Below are 19,427 nucleotides of genomic sequence, written 5' to 3' on the forward strand. Positions count from 1 at the left end.
ACGAAGTTCCTGTAACCAAAAATAGAGAAGGATGACGTGTTAAAATGAAGTCTTCAAGGTTCTAAATCAGCTTTTTATATTCCTGCTGGCCTTCCCTTCTGCAATTCCAAACAGGAAATGGGAATCATGTCGGCTCTGCGTAGCTTCTGATCAAACCCATGTTTCCTCTTCCCTTCTAATCAACATGAGACTGGAGCAACAGAGGACAACGCCCAGATGACTGAAGGGCTTCCAGCTGTTAGGATAAACAAGGCAGCTGCTGATCAGTCAGGTCTGCATGTTGGACCTCCTTCACTCCAGGTCCAGGTCGTTTCTTGTCCAGAAGCATCTCACGACTAGCACCCATGCTGCGAATGTGGAACGCCAAACCTTTAACCCGTCAGATCATCTCCCACTAAATGAGACAGGCGTCTTTAAAAACAATTTCCAGCCTCCCAGATTCTGAGGATTGTGGGTAATGTTTCAGACTGCCGCTCTCACGAGTCATCTTCACATAAGAAATCAGACACACGCCAGCAGCTTTTTCTGGTTGTTTTTATTTGCAGTTCTTTACATCTTAGAAAAAGAATCCAAGGATTTTGCCTCCTGTGTGTTTCCGTCTGGCCTCTTCGTGGTCCATGATGCCGGCTGAGGTGGTCAGCACAATGTACCTGAAGGGGGACATCAAAGTTAGCATGATCTCAGAAGAACCACAGCATGAAGAGGTTCCTTACTATACGCAGAAACATTTATTTAGAAATGCAATTTTGAAGAAAATAAGCAAAACATGCTGAGCTTAAGTCCCAACATCTCCCTGCAGTGTTCTCTGCCTGATTAGCAAACAGCAACGCCATCTTCCCCACGATTCATGGAGAAGTTGAGACTTTTACCAGAAAACATCAAGAAATGATGTTGGGCGCTTTAAAGGCGTTCCAGAGGAGGTAAGACAGGTCTGTATTCTGCTGGACTCTGATTGGGTGGATTATTGTAAATTGTTGTTTTAGTTCTGTGATGGCCATTTTCTATGTTCTGTCTTCCAGTGTCATATAAGCCCACTCAGGCTGGGCACACAAGTGTACGACACTTAAAATCAAAGTCAAACCAAATATCACAGCTTTTTGTTTTTCAGTAAGACATATTTAAGTAAAACAATTCTTCTGGTATCAGGGAAACCAAACTGTTCTTTTTTTTTTACAGCTTCATCATCAACATTGGACCAGAATACTTTTTAAAACATTTAAATGTTCCACTTTTTCACTCAACCCTCTAAAATGGCAGTGAAGTCGATAACAATGGGGTTAGTGTTATTTGTCAGATGTGGCCTGTACTAAGCACCTCCAGCTTTTGTTGACTTTGATCAGCCTAATGTAACCTTTAACAAGCTCAACATAAGCTACAAACATTGACCAAAATTAGCAGTTCCCCGCTGCCATCGGGTTTTATCTACAAGTGGAGCGAGTGGAAACACTTTTAAACGGCTATTTGAATCCATTTCAAAAGTGACCTTCAAATGGAGCTCAACGATGATGGATCAGATCCAAAAGGGATGACTAGATCAGATCTCAGAGATAATTTACCCCTTGTGCTTGAATACACGAGTGGGCCATCTTTCCCTTATACCACGGTCCGGGTGAATACTCAATTCTGATTGGCTGCTATGTGTGCGTTAAAAAGTGATATACCACAGGATAACCGCACGATGAAAAAAGAAGTTCCGGTTACCCATCTAAAATATTTTGTATCACTGCGCCTGCTTCTTTGAAACAACCTTTTGCTTCATCATTTGGACAAAAACAAGCTGTAAGATGTGAACTTTCTCTCTGAACTGATGCTTTATTCAACACATTGGAAAGATCAGCATATATCTATCTATCTATCTATCCATCTATCGCTTTATATCGCCGAATCTTGACTGCAGCTGTGGTGTGGCGCGACGCGGACTATTGCACCACGTAACAAATAGTCTGCTTTTTGTGAGAAAGTGATCCAAATCGAAACAGAAAAAACAAGAATTAAAGACTAAAAACTGGTTACCATTTATTTCTTTTGTAAGTGGTATAAGCGGGTTAATGGCCTTCGAGGTGTGCATTATCACTTTTTAACGCAATTCGCTGAAGCAACCGTCCGAAGCGAAGGCTTCCACGGCGTGCGTTAAAAAGTGATGATGCATACTTCATTGGCCATTAACCCTTACATAATGCACACAGGCAACCAAGCATTTGCTGCAGGACAGCTGAAGGACTGACCAACATCCAACAAGCCCCTCCCACCAGCGCATGAATTGGTTGGCAGAGAGCCAACAGGAAAAAGTGGAATACATGGGGGGCGAGTTCAAACACAGGAGTTATATTACAACGGTCTCTTATTTCATGCAGGGGTTAAATTCTAAAAAGAACACGCCATAGGTGAAACCTGCATATATTAAAGTCCCATTCTGTTCATTGTTTGATCTTTTTTAACAGCGTTCCCAGTTGTCTCTAATTTAAGTCATTTTCTAGGACATAGTTTCAGCAGAGCAGCAGATGTTTTTTTTAGAAATTTGCCTGAGTTGCGGCATTCCCACATTCCCAACATTCCTTTGTTTACAGTCTCTCCCGTTAGCTTACAGCCCCTCACCACCCCAAACCAACAATAACAATGCAACATAAATGGCGAATATTATTGTTTCCATTCAGCCCTATAGTTTTGATCCAGATTCCAGCTCAGACGAGGAAAACAAAGACGTACATGGATCTATTTGTCTACAAGTCGATGCATCAGAATGGAGTGGAGCAGGAAGCTTGTGTCCCACCTACCGTATCACCTACATCACAGCTACAAACTGACAAACTGCATTTTTGTCCGCTTCCGAGTCACTATGATTTGACTAAAGAAATACTCAGAAACACAATTTTAACCCACAAGAACCCATAGTGCCGGTGTAACAGAAAAATATCAGAAATGGATTCTATCGTCCACTTGGTTTGTGGTAAAATCCACAATTTCATTTTAAGACTAATGGGTCTAGATTCCATGGGTTAAGCTTTATCTTCTATATATGTCCTCCATCATCAGAAAAATGTCACAAGAGCATGTTGGGGGGGAAAAAAAACACCAAATCATCCTTTTCTTCTGGCTTTAACACTTTACAAGTTCTCTCAGACATAAATATTTTTACACCTTATTCTTTTGTTTAAAGTTCAAATCTTCATAAAACGAATCCTGTATTATTGAACAGATCTGGTAATGATCAAAGAATTATTTAAATATTACAAACTGAACATATTCCATACAGAACACATGGTACGGATGAGATTGATTGACAAGGTCAACAGCCAATCAGGATGAAGAATGCATTTGTATTGTTTAAAAAAAATTAGAGTACAACATTGGGAAAAATCTGAGCAATGGCTCCTGCAACTATCTCATACTACACTGCAGGAGTTTCTCCATCAGCTGCAACAAAAGCTAGAATATGAATGGAATTTGACTGAAATCGCAGCCGCTTCTCACAGCAGACACCGATGCGACTAATGTGCCGGTACACAAAAAACAAGCCAATTCAACAGGAATGAAAGCTAAATAAATGAACCACTTGATGCATCTTAAGTTCAGATTGTCATTGTCAAACATTGTTTGCCTAAAGTCTTTGTCTTGTGTTTACATAGTTGAGGAAAAATGCAAAATTTACCAAATTGTTCAATGATGCTAATATTGTAAGTAAAGAGTATTGATATTGGCAATACTAGCCCTGTAATTACTTGGTATTGGATCGATACACAAATTCTCTGCATCGTCCACCCCTACTACATGCGTCTAGTCGTCTGCAAGTGAATGCATCCGAATGAAGCGGAGCAGGGAGCTTGAGGTCCACCGTACCGTATGTGTTTTTTCCAACAGAATTTTGTATCATCTGCTCCTAATGAATGATTTGAATAAAGAAATACTCAAATGTAGAACTACAATGGATTGCTAGACACTGTTTGCAGACTCAAATGCAGTTTTAAGCTTCTTTTTTTTTTTCTTTAAACATGTCCATCATGAGAAAATGTCACAAGAACCTGTTAAGATGCCAGATTCTGATTGGTGAACCCAAGGTTAGTGGATCCTTTCTGCCCCAAATTAGATGGAGAATAAGGTCTTCAAAATTGTAGTTAAAATTGGCATTTAATTGTTATTAGATCATTTCAAAATAAGGACAACCAACCGCAGGTAGGTGTTTCTACTTCCCCACAAATGAAAATACAGCAAAAGCCTGGAACAGAAACCTTTTTCCATTTGAATGGACAGAGATCTCCTGGACGTGGACATCAGAACATGAACTTATGAACATTAGATTCTCAAGTCCAAAGCTGAAGTTTCAAGTCTCTGCATGAGAGATTGAAGCCCAAATCTACCTGTGGCAACATCACAGACGCCTTTTATTTAACAGAGCAACAAAGAGCTTAATGACATGAAGACCACACTGCTGAAATCCACAGAACTTTGCCTTTTAGGCCTTGTGTTTGGGGGTAAAGCACGGCCTCTCCAAGGATTTATGTTCAAAAATAAAGAATCTGAGGCGCGAACGTCAGATTTCAGATACTATTACTGATAAAAATTGTTCACTAAACAGACCAGAAGTGTTGCTGTTAGCCATCTCACCTATGATAAAACAACAATACTAGCTAAAACTTCCAACAATAATAATTATAATTAATAATACTGCTGTGGTCTCCAACACAAACATTCACAGATGCTTTCAAAACTGCTTCCAAAGTTAAAATATCCAAAAACTAAATTCAGACAAAACCTGGCACAAAACAGACTAAAGACAGTGAAAGGGCTTTTGTTCTGCTTCATCTCTGCATTGATAAACTTCATGGAAACTATTTCACAAAAACTAACCTCTTTCTGGATCTGATCCCCTTTTTTAAAAGAAAAAAACCAAACCAATCCTGCTATGTGACCTCATTTAGTCAATGATAGTTCTTGCTCTCACCCAAACTGTCTTGAGGGCAGCAGGTTGTTCTGCCACTTCTCCAGATCCTTGAGCTGAAGATCAAAACGTGGGCTGATCACGCCACACTGGAAGAGAGAAGAGCGCCATCGTCGTTAGAACAGACTTTGAACATCGGCTGTGTCCGGATTCCCACCCTAACCACTACATAGTGCACTACATAGTGCATTCGCCATGTTGTAGTGTTGTCCAAATCTACAATTCCAAAATCTAGTGCACTAAAAATGTCCCTCAAGTCTCTGCTAAAAACCAGTGTGCATAGATGCTCACTACACCACAATGCGTCAGAACAATTTCTGCAAAAAATAATAATTATTTAGATGTATTTTTTGAATAAAACATCAACTTTTTTATCTTCAGACAGTGGATCCAAAAATAAAAGTCACAAAACACTCCTATTAATGAGATTTTAACTGAAATCGATGGTCATATCCACCATTTAAAATAAAAAGAAAAAAGTAGTGAGCATGGTGTCTGAATTGCTTTTAAAATTCAGGGCACTACTTTTTTTTTAGCAGGTAGGGGTTATAGGGTGGAAATTCAGACACAGCCATCGTCTTAAAGACCCGCCAACTTTACTGATGTCAAATGTTCCCGTTCTGAGTATTACAAGGTTCCCTAACAAACAATGCTGCATTAACCATCAGATCTGAACAATGAGGGGAAAATGGGAAAGAAATATTTACAAAAACAGTGGATCCTCTGTATGCAGTCTAAGAAACTATATACATGATTAAAAGAACACTAAACTGCATCAATTGCTTAACTCTGTTTAAAGCCTACTGTCCTATAGTTGCACAGAACATCTGATCTATCAGAACCTGTCAGTAAAAAGCTTCCCGATTGGAATAAACACAGGAGCTTCCAGAGATTCCCAAACATCCGATGAGTGTTCATGAAACTTCACCTTGTTCAGCCTGCCTGTGAGATTGACGACAATTTTTCCAGCTCTATGGTCGTCGATGATCTCAAACTCACCAATGTAACCTGCGTGAGCAAGAAGAGAAAGCACACGTTCACACAAAAGAAACCCGCCAACAGCTGGGATTCAGAGATGATGCTAGCGGCACACATCCTGTGATGGCTCTGCCGACCACCACTCCTGCAGGAAGCAGGGGCAAAGCGTCTTACCGTGCTTCATCATGACGGTTAGGAAGCGCACTATAACCTTGGAGCACGGCCTGATGAGGACCTGGCGTTTCCCACGCTTCTCTGCATTGTTGATGCTTTTCAGAGCATCTGCAAGAACGTTCATGCGCACCATGATGCCTGCAGACACACCAGAGGGGGTTACAAACACTCATCAAGGCTACACACAATGACATTAGAAAGGAGAAGGCTAGTTCTCCTCAGGGACGTTTCTATCTCAGACTTCAATGTAACTTCAGCACTACTTCGCTTAACATCTTCAAACTGGGGTAGGCCTGGGCGGCTCGATTGATAGTGAACATCTAAACAACCAAGTGATTTTGAAAAAATAATTCAGAGATCGTATTTATTTCTATAATCCCCGCTTTAAACAAGCTCAAATTCATTGATGTCCACGCTGCAACTGAAGTTTCCTCGCTCTATGATGGAGCACTAGCTTAGCCGGCTACACCGAAACGAAGAGCGTTTATTTCCCCACACACTGGCTAATGACGCCGTTACGGAGAAGAAGCCGCTTATCGCACACAATTTGACAGACAGCAGAAAGGTTATTCTTCATTCCGGAAAAAACTGCACTGTATTCGAGGCGAAGCTTTAGCTTCACGGGGTGCGTGAGGGCACCGACTCCCAGGCCGAACAGAACTGGTGTGCGAACTTTATTGAACAAGTCTCCAAACATTCGATTATTAAATGAAACAATAATCATACAGAAAGAAAACTATGACATTTTGCTTCCACGTAGACCAACAAGCAACGTTTCTAACACTCTGATGCCTTAGATTCGTTGAAGATTAGGAGTAGTGTTAAAAATCGACATCTCACCGGTTTTGCAATATGGCGGAAAGAGGAAGGAGATAGGAAGCGCTGTGCATTATGGGGGGAAAAAAATCAAAGATCCATGCATGAGTCAAGATGAAGCACCTCAGCTCTAAATCACCCGATCATCTCGTTTTGTTTCGAAAGTAAAACTATAATGCAACAATTTAAACACAGATACTGCGTTTGAAATTTTATCAACCATTTAAAGACGAACGTGGAGTTTAGCTGAATGTATTTTGGTAAAGGTATTTTAGCCCCCTGCAGCATTGTTGTCTTCAGTTCAAGAACACTGACATGATTTTGATTTAATTGGATTCAATTGAAAATATATATATGAAAATATTCATATACAACAAGGTCAAACAAAGCCATAGACAAACAGTAAATCAAAACATAGAAAAGAAAATGATGAGACAGAAACCTGCCTTTTTTTTTTACATGGTCACATTAAAATAATTTTAAAGAAATTCAAATGATGCTAAATAGAACATCTACAATGCAAAAGTAAAAAGATGAAATAGTTGTCATGGCTTAATTATTTTCTCATGATAAATAAATTGACATTTGACATACATACATATATATATATATATATATATATATATATATATATATATATATATATATATATATATATATATATATATATATATATATATATATATATGTATATATATATATATATATATATATATATATATATATATATATATGAAAAATTTCTTGTTGCTTTCTGAATGCTTGAGACATACGCCATACATTGTTTTATCATAAATAAAACAAACTAAAGGCATATGTATGAATACCATAATTCCATAGCTTATGAAGAAATGTTTTACTATGAAAACAACTTTCCCCAGTGGACAATTAATATGTCCGTCCGTCCGCTCATATATCTGCTCCGCCAGACGGACACACTGACGAGAATATCAGTTTTGTACATTATTTTGTTCTGTTAACTATATTATTTATGGGGATGAAATGCACAACATGCAAGGAAATTATATTATCTGGTTAAAATGTTACTTAAGATATTGTATAATTTGAGAAATCTGATAATGATTGGATACTTGGTGTGCGAGTTAACAAGGTCATTGATTTGATTGTGAGTTCCTCCTCTCTTGTCCACCGGCTCAGGATTTATGCTTTTAAATGTTTCATTTTCTGAGAATTTGCCATGTATTTCACAATTTTGTTTTTGTGAAATGTTGCAATATCTGTGCTTAACAACAATGGGTAGCTGTAGGACAATTCACATTTTACACCAAAAATCTTTTTGTCCTGTGAAGCATATTGTTTGTAAGTTTTTGAACGTCAAACAAATGCAGATTGAGTTAGACATCTACAAATGTGGCAGAAATAGGGATTCTGATAAAATTTGGGACATTTTATTTTTAATACAGTTTAAATATTTTATTGTTTATCAATGAAATACAAGTTAATTGTTTGAATGGTTCAGTTCGGTTCAGTTTAGTTTATTTGAAACACAAATGAAAAATCAACACAACACAGTGGTTTAAAAAAGACCTAAAACAATACAGTGTGCTTGAAAAGGAGTGGGTTGAAGAGAAATCTTGTCTGCTCCCACCCCTTTTTACAAAACCTGATGATGTGCGTATTCAATACGCGTATTGCTATTTACAGATAGGTACAAAAGATTCACGGTACAATTCTGCATGGCAACTGTGCAAAAGTGACATTTTTTGTTTTATTAATCACTTCTGGCCTTATAAAGTTCTATTAGTGACTTCTTGTAGGTTTTTTTAATACATGTGAACTTTTGGTTTGTTTTAAACCTTCATCCAATCCATTCCATAAATCCAAACCACAATTAGATAAACATATTTTCTTTTTTGTTGTTCGAATGCATTGCTTTTTGAAATTCTATTGTGTTTTTTAGATTGTAACATGGTTAATTATTTCACATTCATAATATACATTTAGAGTTGAGTAAAAACTAATAAAGACCAAAGCAAAACGATAGTTTACATTTTTTATTTTATGTATTTACACTTACATGAGTTCAGCACTCCAAATGCTCAATAAAATAATGTAACATACATCTGTAAATGCAAAGTGTTCCAGCATAGATTCAGCAGGAAAACCTGTGTTTGGAAATGAAGAGAAAAGTAAAATAAACTGCCGGTTTTTCCTTCACTTTCCAGTAGAAGGAGTTCATAAAAGTGAGTGTTTTCCATTCAAAAGCCAGTTTCTCCAGCTGTATTTTATTTCCAATATATTATGGACTATAAAATTAAATAAGGTAGGCCTGAAATAGACCTAAGACCAAATGATACATCAACCAAATTCTTTTAGTTTTGCATGCATAAAAAATATGATTAAAGCTGTCAACTAGCATATATACTTGGCACAAAATTAGGAGCTAAATATGAAAAATGTCTCACAAACAAAGAAGTCTTTGATAAAGTGGTTAGAATCGTTGGATATTGTTTTTTGCCTGTTTTTCTAGTTTGCTAAATGATGGATCCGGTTCCTATTTGACAGAGCAAATGAATGAAATGTCAGGACATCTGTTGAGGACATCTGTTGCCTTAAAATTCTACTGACATGCTTTAGTTTTATAAAGTGGAGTCATCTGGATTAAGAGCTTCTTGTAGGTTGTTTCAGGCCAATCTTAAAAGCTGGAAGATCTTCAGGCTAAGCAGCTTTGCCCCTGCTTTCCTCTGACATTCACTTGGGGCCCATTTCAACGACACAAACCCCCAGAGCCACACTCCCTCCAGCCTGATGTGGTCACAGATGGAGCTAACATGTGGAGCATAATGGAATGCTGAGCGGCACAAAATGTAGTAACCAGACTTCTGTTGAATGTCCATGGTTACACTGAAATTGCATCACATCTTATTTTCATCCATTCACATTTCTGATGCTTCACTTCAGTCGCTCTGCTTAGCCACCATTGCTGACCATGCTGGCCAGAGAGTCTGCATCTCCCTGGGGATCCAAGCCCAGCTTCTGCAGGTCAAGACCCATGGCAACCAGCATCTGGAGCAGAGTGGCCTCCTGCTGGGTGGCCTGGTCCACCAAGGCTGGGCAGGTGGGGTTGCACTGAGGCCACTGGCAGGTGTCCACCAGGTGGAAAGGGCAGCCTTTGGCAGGGCTTCTGTTGTTGCGTGTTGCCTCCAGACTCCTGTCCCAGCAGTGCAGGGCACGGGGCAAAGTGGTGCCTTTGACTTGAAAACTCATCCATTCACTGCAGGTCACAAATTGTGAAAAAAATTAACAGAAAACGTTTCTAATGGATTCTTTAGACGGAAAAGCTTTATAAAAGAAATGAAAGCAAAAAGCTGACGAGAGAAAGATTACCTTTTGGTGATGACAGTGTGGGAAAGGCAGGACGGAGCAAAAACAGCCCTGGAAAAAGCAGACATGCGGACAAAATCCATCTTTGGTTGGTGGAGATGTGTGAACCGGATGGAGTTTGAGGCTGATAATTCAGCTGAGAACTCACGTGACACCTCTGAGGGAGTTTTTGAGCTCCAAACCCAGGTTCTGAATGTACTGCCACTGCTCATCAGAGAGGCTTTGTGCACCCATGTAGATGTTTTCCACCCGCAGCTGCTCCTCATCAAACAGCCACTGCACCACGAACAGAGGCGCTGCAGGAAAAAACAAAGAATCCGCATCCAGAAAACCTCAAGTCCTGGTTCAGATGAAGGAACTTGTTCAGCAGTTACTCTTTTCTGAACTTGAAAGAAAGAAAATTTATTTAATAATGAAAATGAAATGGAGGATTAGCTTTGTCTAATCTAATAACAAAGAATAAATAGATTTTGCTGGTAAATTGACATAACATTATCACCTTTAACCAAATTCAAAGTTCTTTACAGATTGCAGGACCTTCAACAGCATTTTCATGTTGTGCTGCAAACCGTCACCAATCATTAGTACGGAATCATTTGCTACGGATAGAACTGATGGAAAATGTAAAAAGTAACAGCAAATACTCTCAGACTGGGAAGAGTGGCTCTGTCATTCCTCTTCTTTGATTGTCTTCATCAATCTGTAAGAGGCTTAAACAATAACGCTGTAGGGGGCAGTGTTTGCACATTTATTCAGCTGGCACCTTTACACAAAGCATGATCTAGGGAATCTAATTGAAGCCTTGAAAAAATATGTTTAATTTCTTAAAAAAACAAGAGAGTTATTTACTGCTTTCATTGGTGGGACAGCTATGTTTTTAATTTTATTTAAAAATAAATAAAATACATTGATAGGTGTGTTTGAGTCCCATCAGCAACAGTAGGACTGAAATACCCACATACAGTATAGTATTTACTCATTGATACAAATAAACAAAGCACAAAAAAACATATACATTCTTTTTTTAAACAACAACAATTATTAGGAAATTATGAAAATAATAATTTATGGTAAGGTGAGGATAGGGATGGATTTGGATTTAATGGCTTCTGGGGCCGAACTGGTACTTTTAAGGTGGAAGGTTTGTGGTTGTAAGCGGGTCCAGGAGAGGAAGAGTGGGGTTGATCCTATCTCTAAACTAATTTGCTTGTTTTATATATATTTTTTATCTTGGTGTACAGAAGTTTTTTGTTACCAACTATGAAAAGGACCATAAAGATTGATGATTGGTTAAAATGGTTTCGGTCCCTAAACGGTGCTCGAATCTTTGCTTCAAATCAATCAATCAATCCTTTTTCCTAAAGCATTTAAGTGGAACAAAGCAGTGTCACAGGGTGAAGAAGAGCGCATAAATGTGCCTGAGATGCTTTCTCTCATTCCTTCTGAAAGACACTGCGGCTCTACTCCATCCTCACACAAGCCTAAGTAAACAGTGGGACAGTAACGATGACTCGACTGATCACTGAATCGATTTATCCAACGTTTTGATTTCTATCGTAAGCAAGTGGTTAATTGAATCTAATCAACTTGAGCCAATAAAAATTTGTTTCAAAAAAAGATAAATCGATCTATGATGTAATTTTGGAAAATACAGATTGGATTGAGACATGGTATGTTTATTTTAATAAAATGTAAAACCGACCAAGAACCATCACAGTGGACATCAACACACATGTGATGCAGCAAAAACTGATCAGCCCATCATTCCAGTCCAATGTGTGGAAACACTTTGAGTTTAGTCAAGACATTTGACCATACAGTGTGCTAGAATGTTCTTATAATGTGCCTTTGGATTCTTTGGATGTGGAAAACGAACAGTGAGCTGAACTTTAGGAAACTAAAATGTGAATGAATTTGACATTAATTCTTGTTCACTTGTTTGTTCATACACATATTTAATTTACACTCGATTAACTTACAAGAAATCCAAGTAATCTTGAAAACTTCACCTGCACTGTTCAGTATGAGGTATTTATCTCTGAGTTACACTGGTTGAAGTTTTGGCCAAAGATGTCCTGGATCCATATTAAGTCACTAAATCGGATTGTTCAAAATGAACTAATATCAACTATGAATCATATCAACATCCACAAATGATGATATGAATCGAATCGTTGCTTTCGCTTCACCTTCTGCATTTCTACTGAGGCCCCACTTCCTCACATCCCCACCCATTGCTATATGAGCCCGCCCACAAGTTCTGGAAAAGTAAAACGATTGGCTAGAATTGTAAAGCAAAACTGAATAGAAAACAAGCGATTGACATGTTTGAAACAAAGCACCAAAATCCAGATTTTCATACAGTACTCTTGAACTTAGCACCAAGTTTTGGTATCCATCACTGTTGTGAGGGTGGCTGAGGTTTGGACAATGATCGTTCAGGGGACAAATTGTTTTTCTCTATAAAAAAAAAGTTTCTCCTAAATCTCCATACCATCTCTACTTCTATCCAAAATGTCTTCAAACTCTCACTGACCGCAAGTCTCCATCAAACGCTCACATTTTGAATGGAGCCTTAGGGATTGATGTCATTGTAAAAACTCGCGGCACAATCTGAACCACTTCATGATTTATTCACGTGGTACAGCTGACCGTGAAGCTTTGGACATCATCATTTCCTGCACTTCTCCTAAATGAAGCAAGCTTCGATTCGCGCTCCACGGAAACTCTCCCTCCACTACTCGCCACATGCTTCAAAGCCTCAATACAGAACGTCACATCACTAGTATGTGTGTTTAGATAAGAAATATTGATTTCCCTTTAAAATGTTTGTCGTTGGATGAACTCAGAGACAACAACGCTATATAGAAAGTTTTAAATTAACTGTAAGTAAAATGATTGGGGAGGATAACTGTTCTTGTGAGTGGCTAACATTATTTAATCATTATATTATTCAAATTTTAAAGGTAGTTTTGTGTCGTTTCTGTTTCTACGGCCCCCAGTTCAGCACAAAGATGCAACATTTCCAACTCACAGGTCAAGGTTGAATACAGTCTGTGACCAAAGAAGCACTGCCACTCCTCCCCCTTCTGATAGAGCTGCTGACATTGTTCTGGCACAGCCCCATTCCACAATCTGAAAAGTCAAGTTTACAGGAAACATGAAAAGATTAACCAAAAACAAGAGATTTAGAACAACAACGTTAATAAAAGCGGCTCCACCCACACTGTGTGATGCACTTCTTTACCTGAGCCCGTTCTTGATAGCATCTTCAGGAGAGCAGGAAACAGTCTCAGGGCAGTTGGTTGGTCTTTCCTTTTTACTCTCTAGAAACCAGCCAGAATCTACCAGACCTCGGACCTGAGCATCCGTACCAAGTTGTGCCAGCTGGCTGGCGACCCGCTCAATGTTTAGCAGCACACCGGTTCCTCCGGCACTGCAGCAGAACCGAGAAACCACGTGCAAATAAGCAGGGAAAGATTGGAGGAGTCTTCAGCACTCCAGGACGAGGCTTTCCAATAAATGCTATGTCACTAGTCATCCCAGATTGTTGTAAAACATTTAGTGCTGAAAAAAGAAGGCGCCAAAATATGTGGCGTTCAATGTCAGCTCAAGGAATGGAGGTGGTCCAAAAAGTGACACGTAACAAGCAGCAGATGCACTGAAGCAGAAAAAGACTCACCTGGTGCCAGCCAGCATGATGACCTTGGCCATTTTGATTCCTTTGGGTATGAGATCTTTGATGACCTCGCGAATGATCAGAGAGCCCATGAAGGAATACTCAGCTGAATGGAGAAGCAGAGAGATTAACAGGGAACAGGAAAATGGGAGTGAACAGACTTTTTTATTGCTGAAATCCTTACTCGTGTTTGTGTTTCTCTCTTTGATTTTGTCTCGTCCTTGTCGTTGTCTTGTAGGAGGGGTCGGAGCGGGACCGGTGCCGGTCCAGACATCACTGGAGCAGTACGGGATGAATCTGTGGGGATCAGAAACATTTATACGTGGACCCAAACATTTGGATTTGTTTTTCTCCACAAATTTCAAAGCTTTTAAGATCATCTTCTTTTTTGCTTTCTGACAAAAGCATTCCACAAGAAACTGAATTTCACCAACTCAGGGAAACATAGAGGGGTACACTTCAAAAAACAGGAAAATACTGGTAAAACTGCTTTTTGAAACCAGGAAGAAATGTTGCTTTAACTTGCTTTAAAGATATTACTGCAAAATTTGGCTTAATGAAGGCAAAATGTGGGAAACGAATCTCTGCAAATAATGCTGGAAACGACGAGAAGGCATCTCGGAAAACTGGTTGCACCCTCGCCCCTTCAGTGTCTAGAGTATGTCCTAACTGTACTCGCCAAAAGGTCAACCCTCCAGATTTGAGGAAAATAAAAAGATGCAAGCTTGCACACACAGGAATACTTACACACGGTTAGCATTGTACCAGTGTGGATTTTCCTCTGCTCGGGAAGACAGAATTCCAGTTCCTGCAAGACAACCAGCCTCAGCAAAGTGTCACCATGAATGTTTTCCATCCACATACAATAACCAGCCACTTTATTAGATACACCCTCCTGGTACCTGATTGGACTCCCTTTTGCCTTCAGAATTACCTTAATCCTGGTGGCATAGATTCAACAAGGTACTCAAAACATTCCTCACGAAGTTTGTTCCACTTTACAAAATAGCATCACGCTGTTGCTGCAGATTTGTTGGCTGCACATCTATGATGCCAATCTCCCGTTCCACCACATCCCCAGACCATCCACAGACCTGCCACTCACTGGATACTTTCTCTTTTCAGACCATTGTCTGTAAACTCTAGAGATGGTTGTGGGTTAAAATCCCAGTAGATCAGCAGTTTCTGAAACGCTCAGACCAGCCTGTCTGGTCATTTCAATCATCTTTCTTCTTCATTCTGATGCTCGGTTTGTACCACAGCAGATCGTTTTGACCATGACAACATGCCTAAATACACTGAGTTGCTGCCATGTGATTGGCTGATTAGAAATTTGAGTTACGAGCAGATGGACAGGTGTGCCTGTGAAGGTAGTGAGCTGACCAACCTGTTTTGATTTGGGGCCACACCGTTGAGCTCATTAGTCGAGGGACAGTTTGGTATCTTGCATCACAGCTCTCTTTGCTGTAGCAGCACCAGCCACCTAAAAATAATAGACTAGAGTTATTGATGTGTGAAAGAGGAAGACCCGTTTTTAGCCCATCACTCTTGTGAGGAGGGAGAGGAAGATGCCCCTGCAGTCTGCTCTCGGGTCTAAATTTCTACTTCTTGATGATAGTTTGGACTGTCTTATGTTAGACTGTTTTGAAAAAAATCTTTTTCAAAACAATTTCACAAGTCAGACTTGAAGAGAGGCTGGTATCGTGGAAAACCGAAACCATCGAACCTCCGTAGATTAAATGAATCCCTTTGACTCGGTTTTTTAAAACTTTGGATCAGGATTAAAGTGATCCAGATGACCAAATCCCTCTATCCGACTCCACGGATTTAAGATTTTAATATTTTGTAATAATTTGTTCAGATTTGTTCTAATCAATGTTGCCAGAAAGACTCACATTTTTCCAGAGCAAAATTCATCTAAACATCGCTAGACCCCGCCAACGTTTTTACATTCAGTCACAGTAAAACATGAAAGAACGGATACCTATTGAACTTTATTAACCACAACTGAACAACAAATGTGAGCTCATGTATATCCCCCTTTTTTCCCTCAAACATCAAGAACAAAAAAACAAAAGGGAGGAAGTGAGGGGAAAAAACCCCAAATCATCAAATACCAGGGGTTTTGGTGACTTATCATGATCAAAAGTGGAAAATGTTCGTGCATTTTTACTTTTCACAATTTAAGTGAAGTAAAATACAGGCCCAAGTAAATGTTCTTGTGAAACTTATCAAACAGTGGTTGAATTTTTAAGCGCCTGTAATTGTAAATACATTTTTTGAGTGTCAGTAAAACATTAAAAGCTAAATCAAATAACTTACCACTTGATATTAGGCTTCTTCAAAAAGTAGCTGCTGATTTCTTTATTTTCCTTATTTTGAACTGTAAAAATTCACCCAAAACATCTATACATTCATAAAACAAATGATCTATTGTTTTTTTAAATACTATTAGGCTAGACTTTAAATTTCTAGCACTAGTAGTCTCCATCCCTGCCCTGTTCCATGTAACTGCCCTGCTTTTTTGGAGCTAACCTTTCTTCAGTAATTACTGAATTACTGGTCACCTGGATCAGATGTACTCAGTACCTCAGAAGCTGGGCTCACTCAATCCAGCTAATCAAATAAAAAATAATAATACACACTCTCACACACACATATTATAAACTACTGCTACTATAAAAATAACAGAAAAAAAGGAAAAACTAAATAGAATTTTGAGAGACTTTTTCCCCCCACTTTTCCATATGTTTATAAAACATTTTAAAATGGGTGAAAATTACGTTTCAGCAAGGGTTTGCTAAATTCACATATTTTCTTTCTTTTTGAAATAAACACACCAAAAGGTTAAAAGGAGAAACCGACTTAGGATCAGCCCTAGATCCTTTTTTGAGGTGGAATCATAATAATTCCCATTTTCTGGATCAAATTGGTCCAGAGTTTTGAAATACTCAACAGAGGTCCTTAATATGGAAAAAAAGGCAGAATTGAATCATTGATTCCCAATCCAGGGGATCAAATTTGGTTTGAAATACCCCAAATTTTTTTCTTAGAAATAAGTAATTGGGTATTTCAAACCAAATAAAGAAAAGAACCACTTTTAAGAAAAGAAAGAAAAAGAAGAAAAGAAATATCCAATTTTAGGTCAGGATCCTGTCCTGGAGGTTTAATTCTATAGGATCTTGTTTGAAATACTGGGCTTTTGTGGTCACTCACCCTCCAGAAATAAAATCCACCTGCGGTTTCCTCTGGACTCCTTCAGGTAAAAGCTGCATGTACAGAGGAGGAAAAGCAGAAGGTCAATCTGAGGCCATTCATTCAAAAAAAGTGTTTGAAAAAAGAGAAAGTCTCACCCAGCTGCTGTTCCATCATTGCATGTAACTTGGGTGTTCCTGAGGAAGTGAAGCCTCATGTCGTCCGTCTGCGGTGCAGCTGCACGAGGAGCTGCTGCAGCACCCTCCTGTTCAGATTCAGCTGACCCTCCACTGCTCCTGCTGCTTCCAGCAGTGACCCCAGCCCCGGGTGGAGGCTGGGCAGCATCACCTCCAAGGTTTGCACCAACCTTCTTCACAGACTTGCCACTCGATTTAGCATTACGGTTGCTCTGACCCCATACTTCCCCGAGTAAAAGTAAGAGAGTAACGCAGCCCGATATCTTCATATCTGAGGAGCCATACAAAAAAAGATGTGGGCAAAACAAGCTTTTTATTGAAATAAAAATTGAAGAACACACAACTTGTGTTTTCCATTGAAACAAGTTTACCTTTTCAAGATGAAAAAGCTTTGAATTTTGCCGCTGAGGTCTGTTGTTGCTGCAAAAAGGTCCAGGACAGACAGAGCAGGTGTGGAAAAAGGATGCCGGTGCTGAGCTGTGATGAAGTCTTGACAAGGATCTCATGAAGCCTCAATTTTAGCAAGAAGTTTTATAGTACCACTGTTTGGATCAGATTTCCAGCCATTCTCCCCTTCAGCTCCTGCCAGGTCCTGATTTAAGCAAAGGGAGGTACTGGTGGCCAACGTGAGTCTCCTGCACACACGCACCACCAACCACCTCACCGGCTCACCATGGCTCAGGAATGATCCTCTCCCTTCTTTCCCCTCCCACTATCCTCCTCTAATCGCCTCTTTTAATGTAAACCTCAACAAGGCCACTACAACTTTGCATGGTATGTGACCCAGAGGTCAATGGAGCACACACCTCAAACACGCTTTGACCCACTGCTGACCATCCAGCCGACTCTAGAGGCGCAGGCGAACGAAAGGCTGCAGCTGCTCCTGTGTGTTTAAAACTAACCCTACAGAATATGTTTCACTCAATCAAGCCTAAAGGTGCCCGTTAGACCTCTGTTCTGCATTGTGTGTTTGTGTATGATAAACAGATAAAGACATTTAACTGACATGTCAATAAATGTGACTAATGATCAAATTAAATGACAGAACACTGAAGAAATTAAAGAAATAACCGCTCAGATGTGTTGGTTTCAATTAGGCAAAATGCCTCTCAGCAGATAAAAATGCAGCAAAAGTCTCAAACAATTTATATGTCGTGTTTTTTGCCTGGATTGGGTCCATTTTATTGTAATCTATGAAAGCAATTTCTATTCATGTTTTTAAGGCTTTCTGTTTTTTTTATCCGATTTTATTTATTTGCCTTTGTTGTTTTTTGTTGCCTGATCATGCTTTAACCATTTAAGTGTTTGACTAAACAAGTAAATGGTAAAATAAATAACATCTGTTTACACATCATCAGATAAAACGAGTCGACTAAAAATAAAAGACAGGAAAAACTGCAGAAGTGGAAAAATTAATTATTCAAAAGTGCTTTTTGAGATGATTTCAAACAGATTCCATCTCATCACAAAATTTCTGTTATTCTAGACAATGGTGTTTACAGCTGAAAGACCTCTACACTTAAATGTGTCCCTCAGTCATTTAGGAAAGTTTGAAAATGTCCAGATGCTAAAGAGCATCAGTTCTTTTTAGCGTCACTGTTCCTAAAGCGCAGGTCAATCAGATGAAGGTCTTTGTGGTTTGTAGTAGAGGTTTTTTACCCCTTAAAAGTGTCTGCTGATCTGCACAACCCTAAACAGCAGGTTAGGCTCGTCTTTGGTGATGAAAGCACTGGAGTATTTGAAACTGATCTCTGAGCCCCCCCCCCATCAGACGGCTGTAGGGGCGACGTACCAATAATCACTGGAGTATCACGAGCCCCAAGCCTCTAAAGTTCTCATCAACAAAATGCACGCCATCCCAAGGTGTCAATCACAGCAAATAATGATCACTTGAAAGAACACAGGCTACAAGAGAGCGCACAGAGCCACACAGAGCTGCAAGGCCTGGGTAGACCTCAGTCTGTGCAGAAAAGAGAAGAATAAATGTATGTTAACGAAGCCAACTCCACATCTTTCACAGGAGAACGGACACTTTGAAGGCAGCACATATGGTCCAAATTCAAACTCCCTCAGTGTGTCTGCATTCGCCCTCCATGGATGAAATACA

The 19,427-nt window shown here is 39.4% G+C and overlaps 2 protein-coding genes across 2 annotated transcripts; both read right to left on the bottom strand.

Moving 5' to 3' along the window:
* Nucleotides 1-517: 517 nt before the first annotated feature.
* rps15a (ribosomal protein S15a) lies at nt 518-7,025 on the bottom strand. Its single transcript, XM_020705677.2, has 5 exons — nt 6,929-7,025; nt 6,089-6,226; nt 5,865-5,944; nt 4,940-5,025; nt 518-650 (listed from the first exon to the last, which is right to left on the bottom strand). Exons 2-5 carry the CDS (start codon nt 6,219-6,221, stop codon nt 557-559), a joined length of 393 nt encoding a protein of 130 aa, XP_020561336.2. The 5' UTR covers nt 6,222-6,226; nt 6,929-7,025; the 3' UTR covers nt 518-556.
* Nucleotides 7,026-8,905: 1,880 nt separating this feature from the next.
* LOC101157515 (carboxylesterase notum2) lies at nt 8,906-18,042 on the bottom strand. Its single transcript, XM_004066251.4, has 12 exons — nt 17,692-18,042; nt 17,282-17,591; nt 17,145-17,197; nt 15,316-15,411; nt 14,676-14,736; nt 14,113-14,225; nt 13,932-14,034; nt 13,497-13,685; nt 13,284-13,384; nt 10,398-10,545; nt 10,253-10,300; nt 8,906-10,139 (listed from the first exon to the last, which is right to left on the bottom strand). Exons 2-12 carry the CDS (start codon nt 17,587-17,589, stop codon nt 9,836-9,838), a joined length of 1,524 nt encoding a protein of 507 aa, XP_004066299.1. The 5' UTR covers nt 17,590-17,591; nt 17,692-18,042; the 3' UTR covers nt 8,906-9,835.
* Between the last annotated feature and the right edge of the window lie 1,385 nt (nt 18,043-19,427).

Source organism: Oryzias latipes, chromosome 1 (assembly GCF_002234675.1).
Source record: "Oryzias latipes chromosome 1, ASM223467v1".
In the NCBI taxonomy this organism is placed as follows: domain Eukaryota; kingdom Metazoa; phylum Chordata; class Actinopteri; order Beloniformes; family Adrianichthyidae; genus Oryzias; species Oryzias latipes.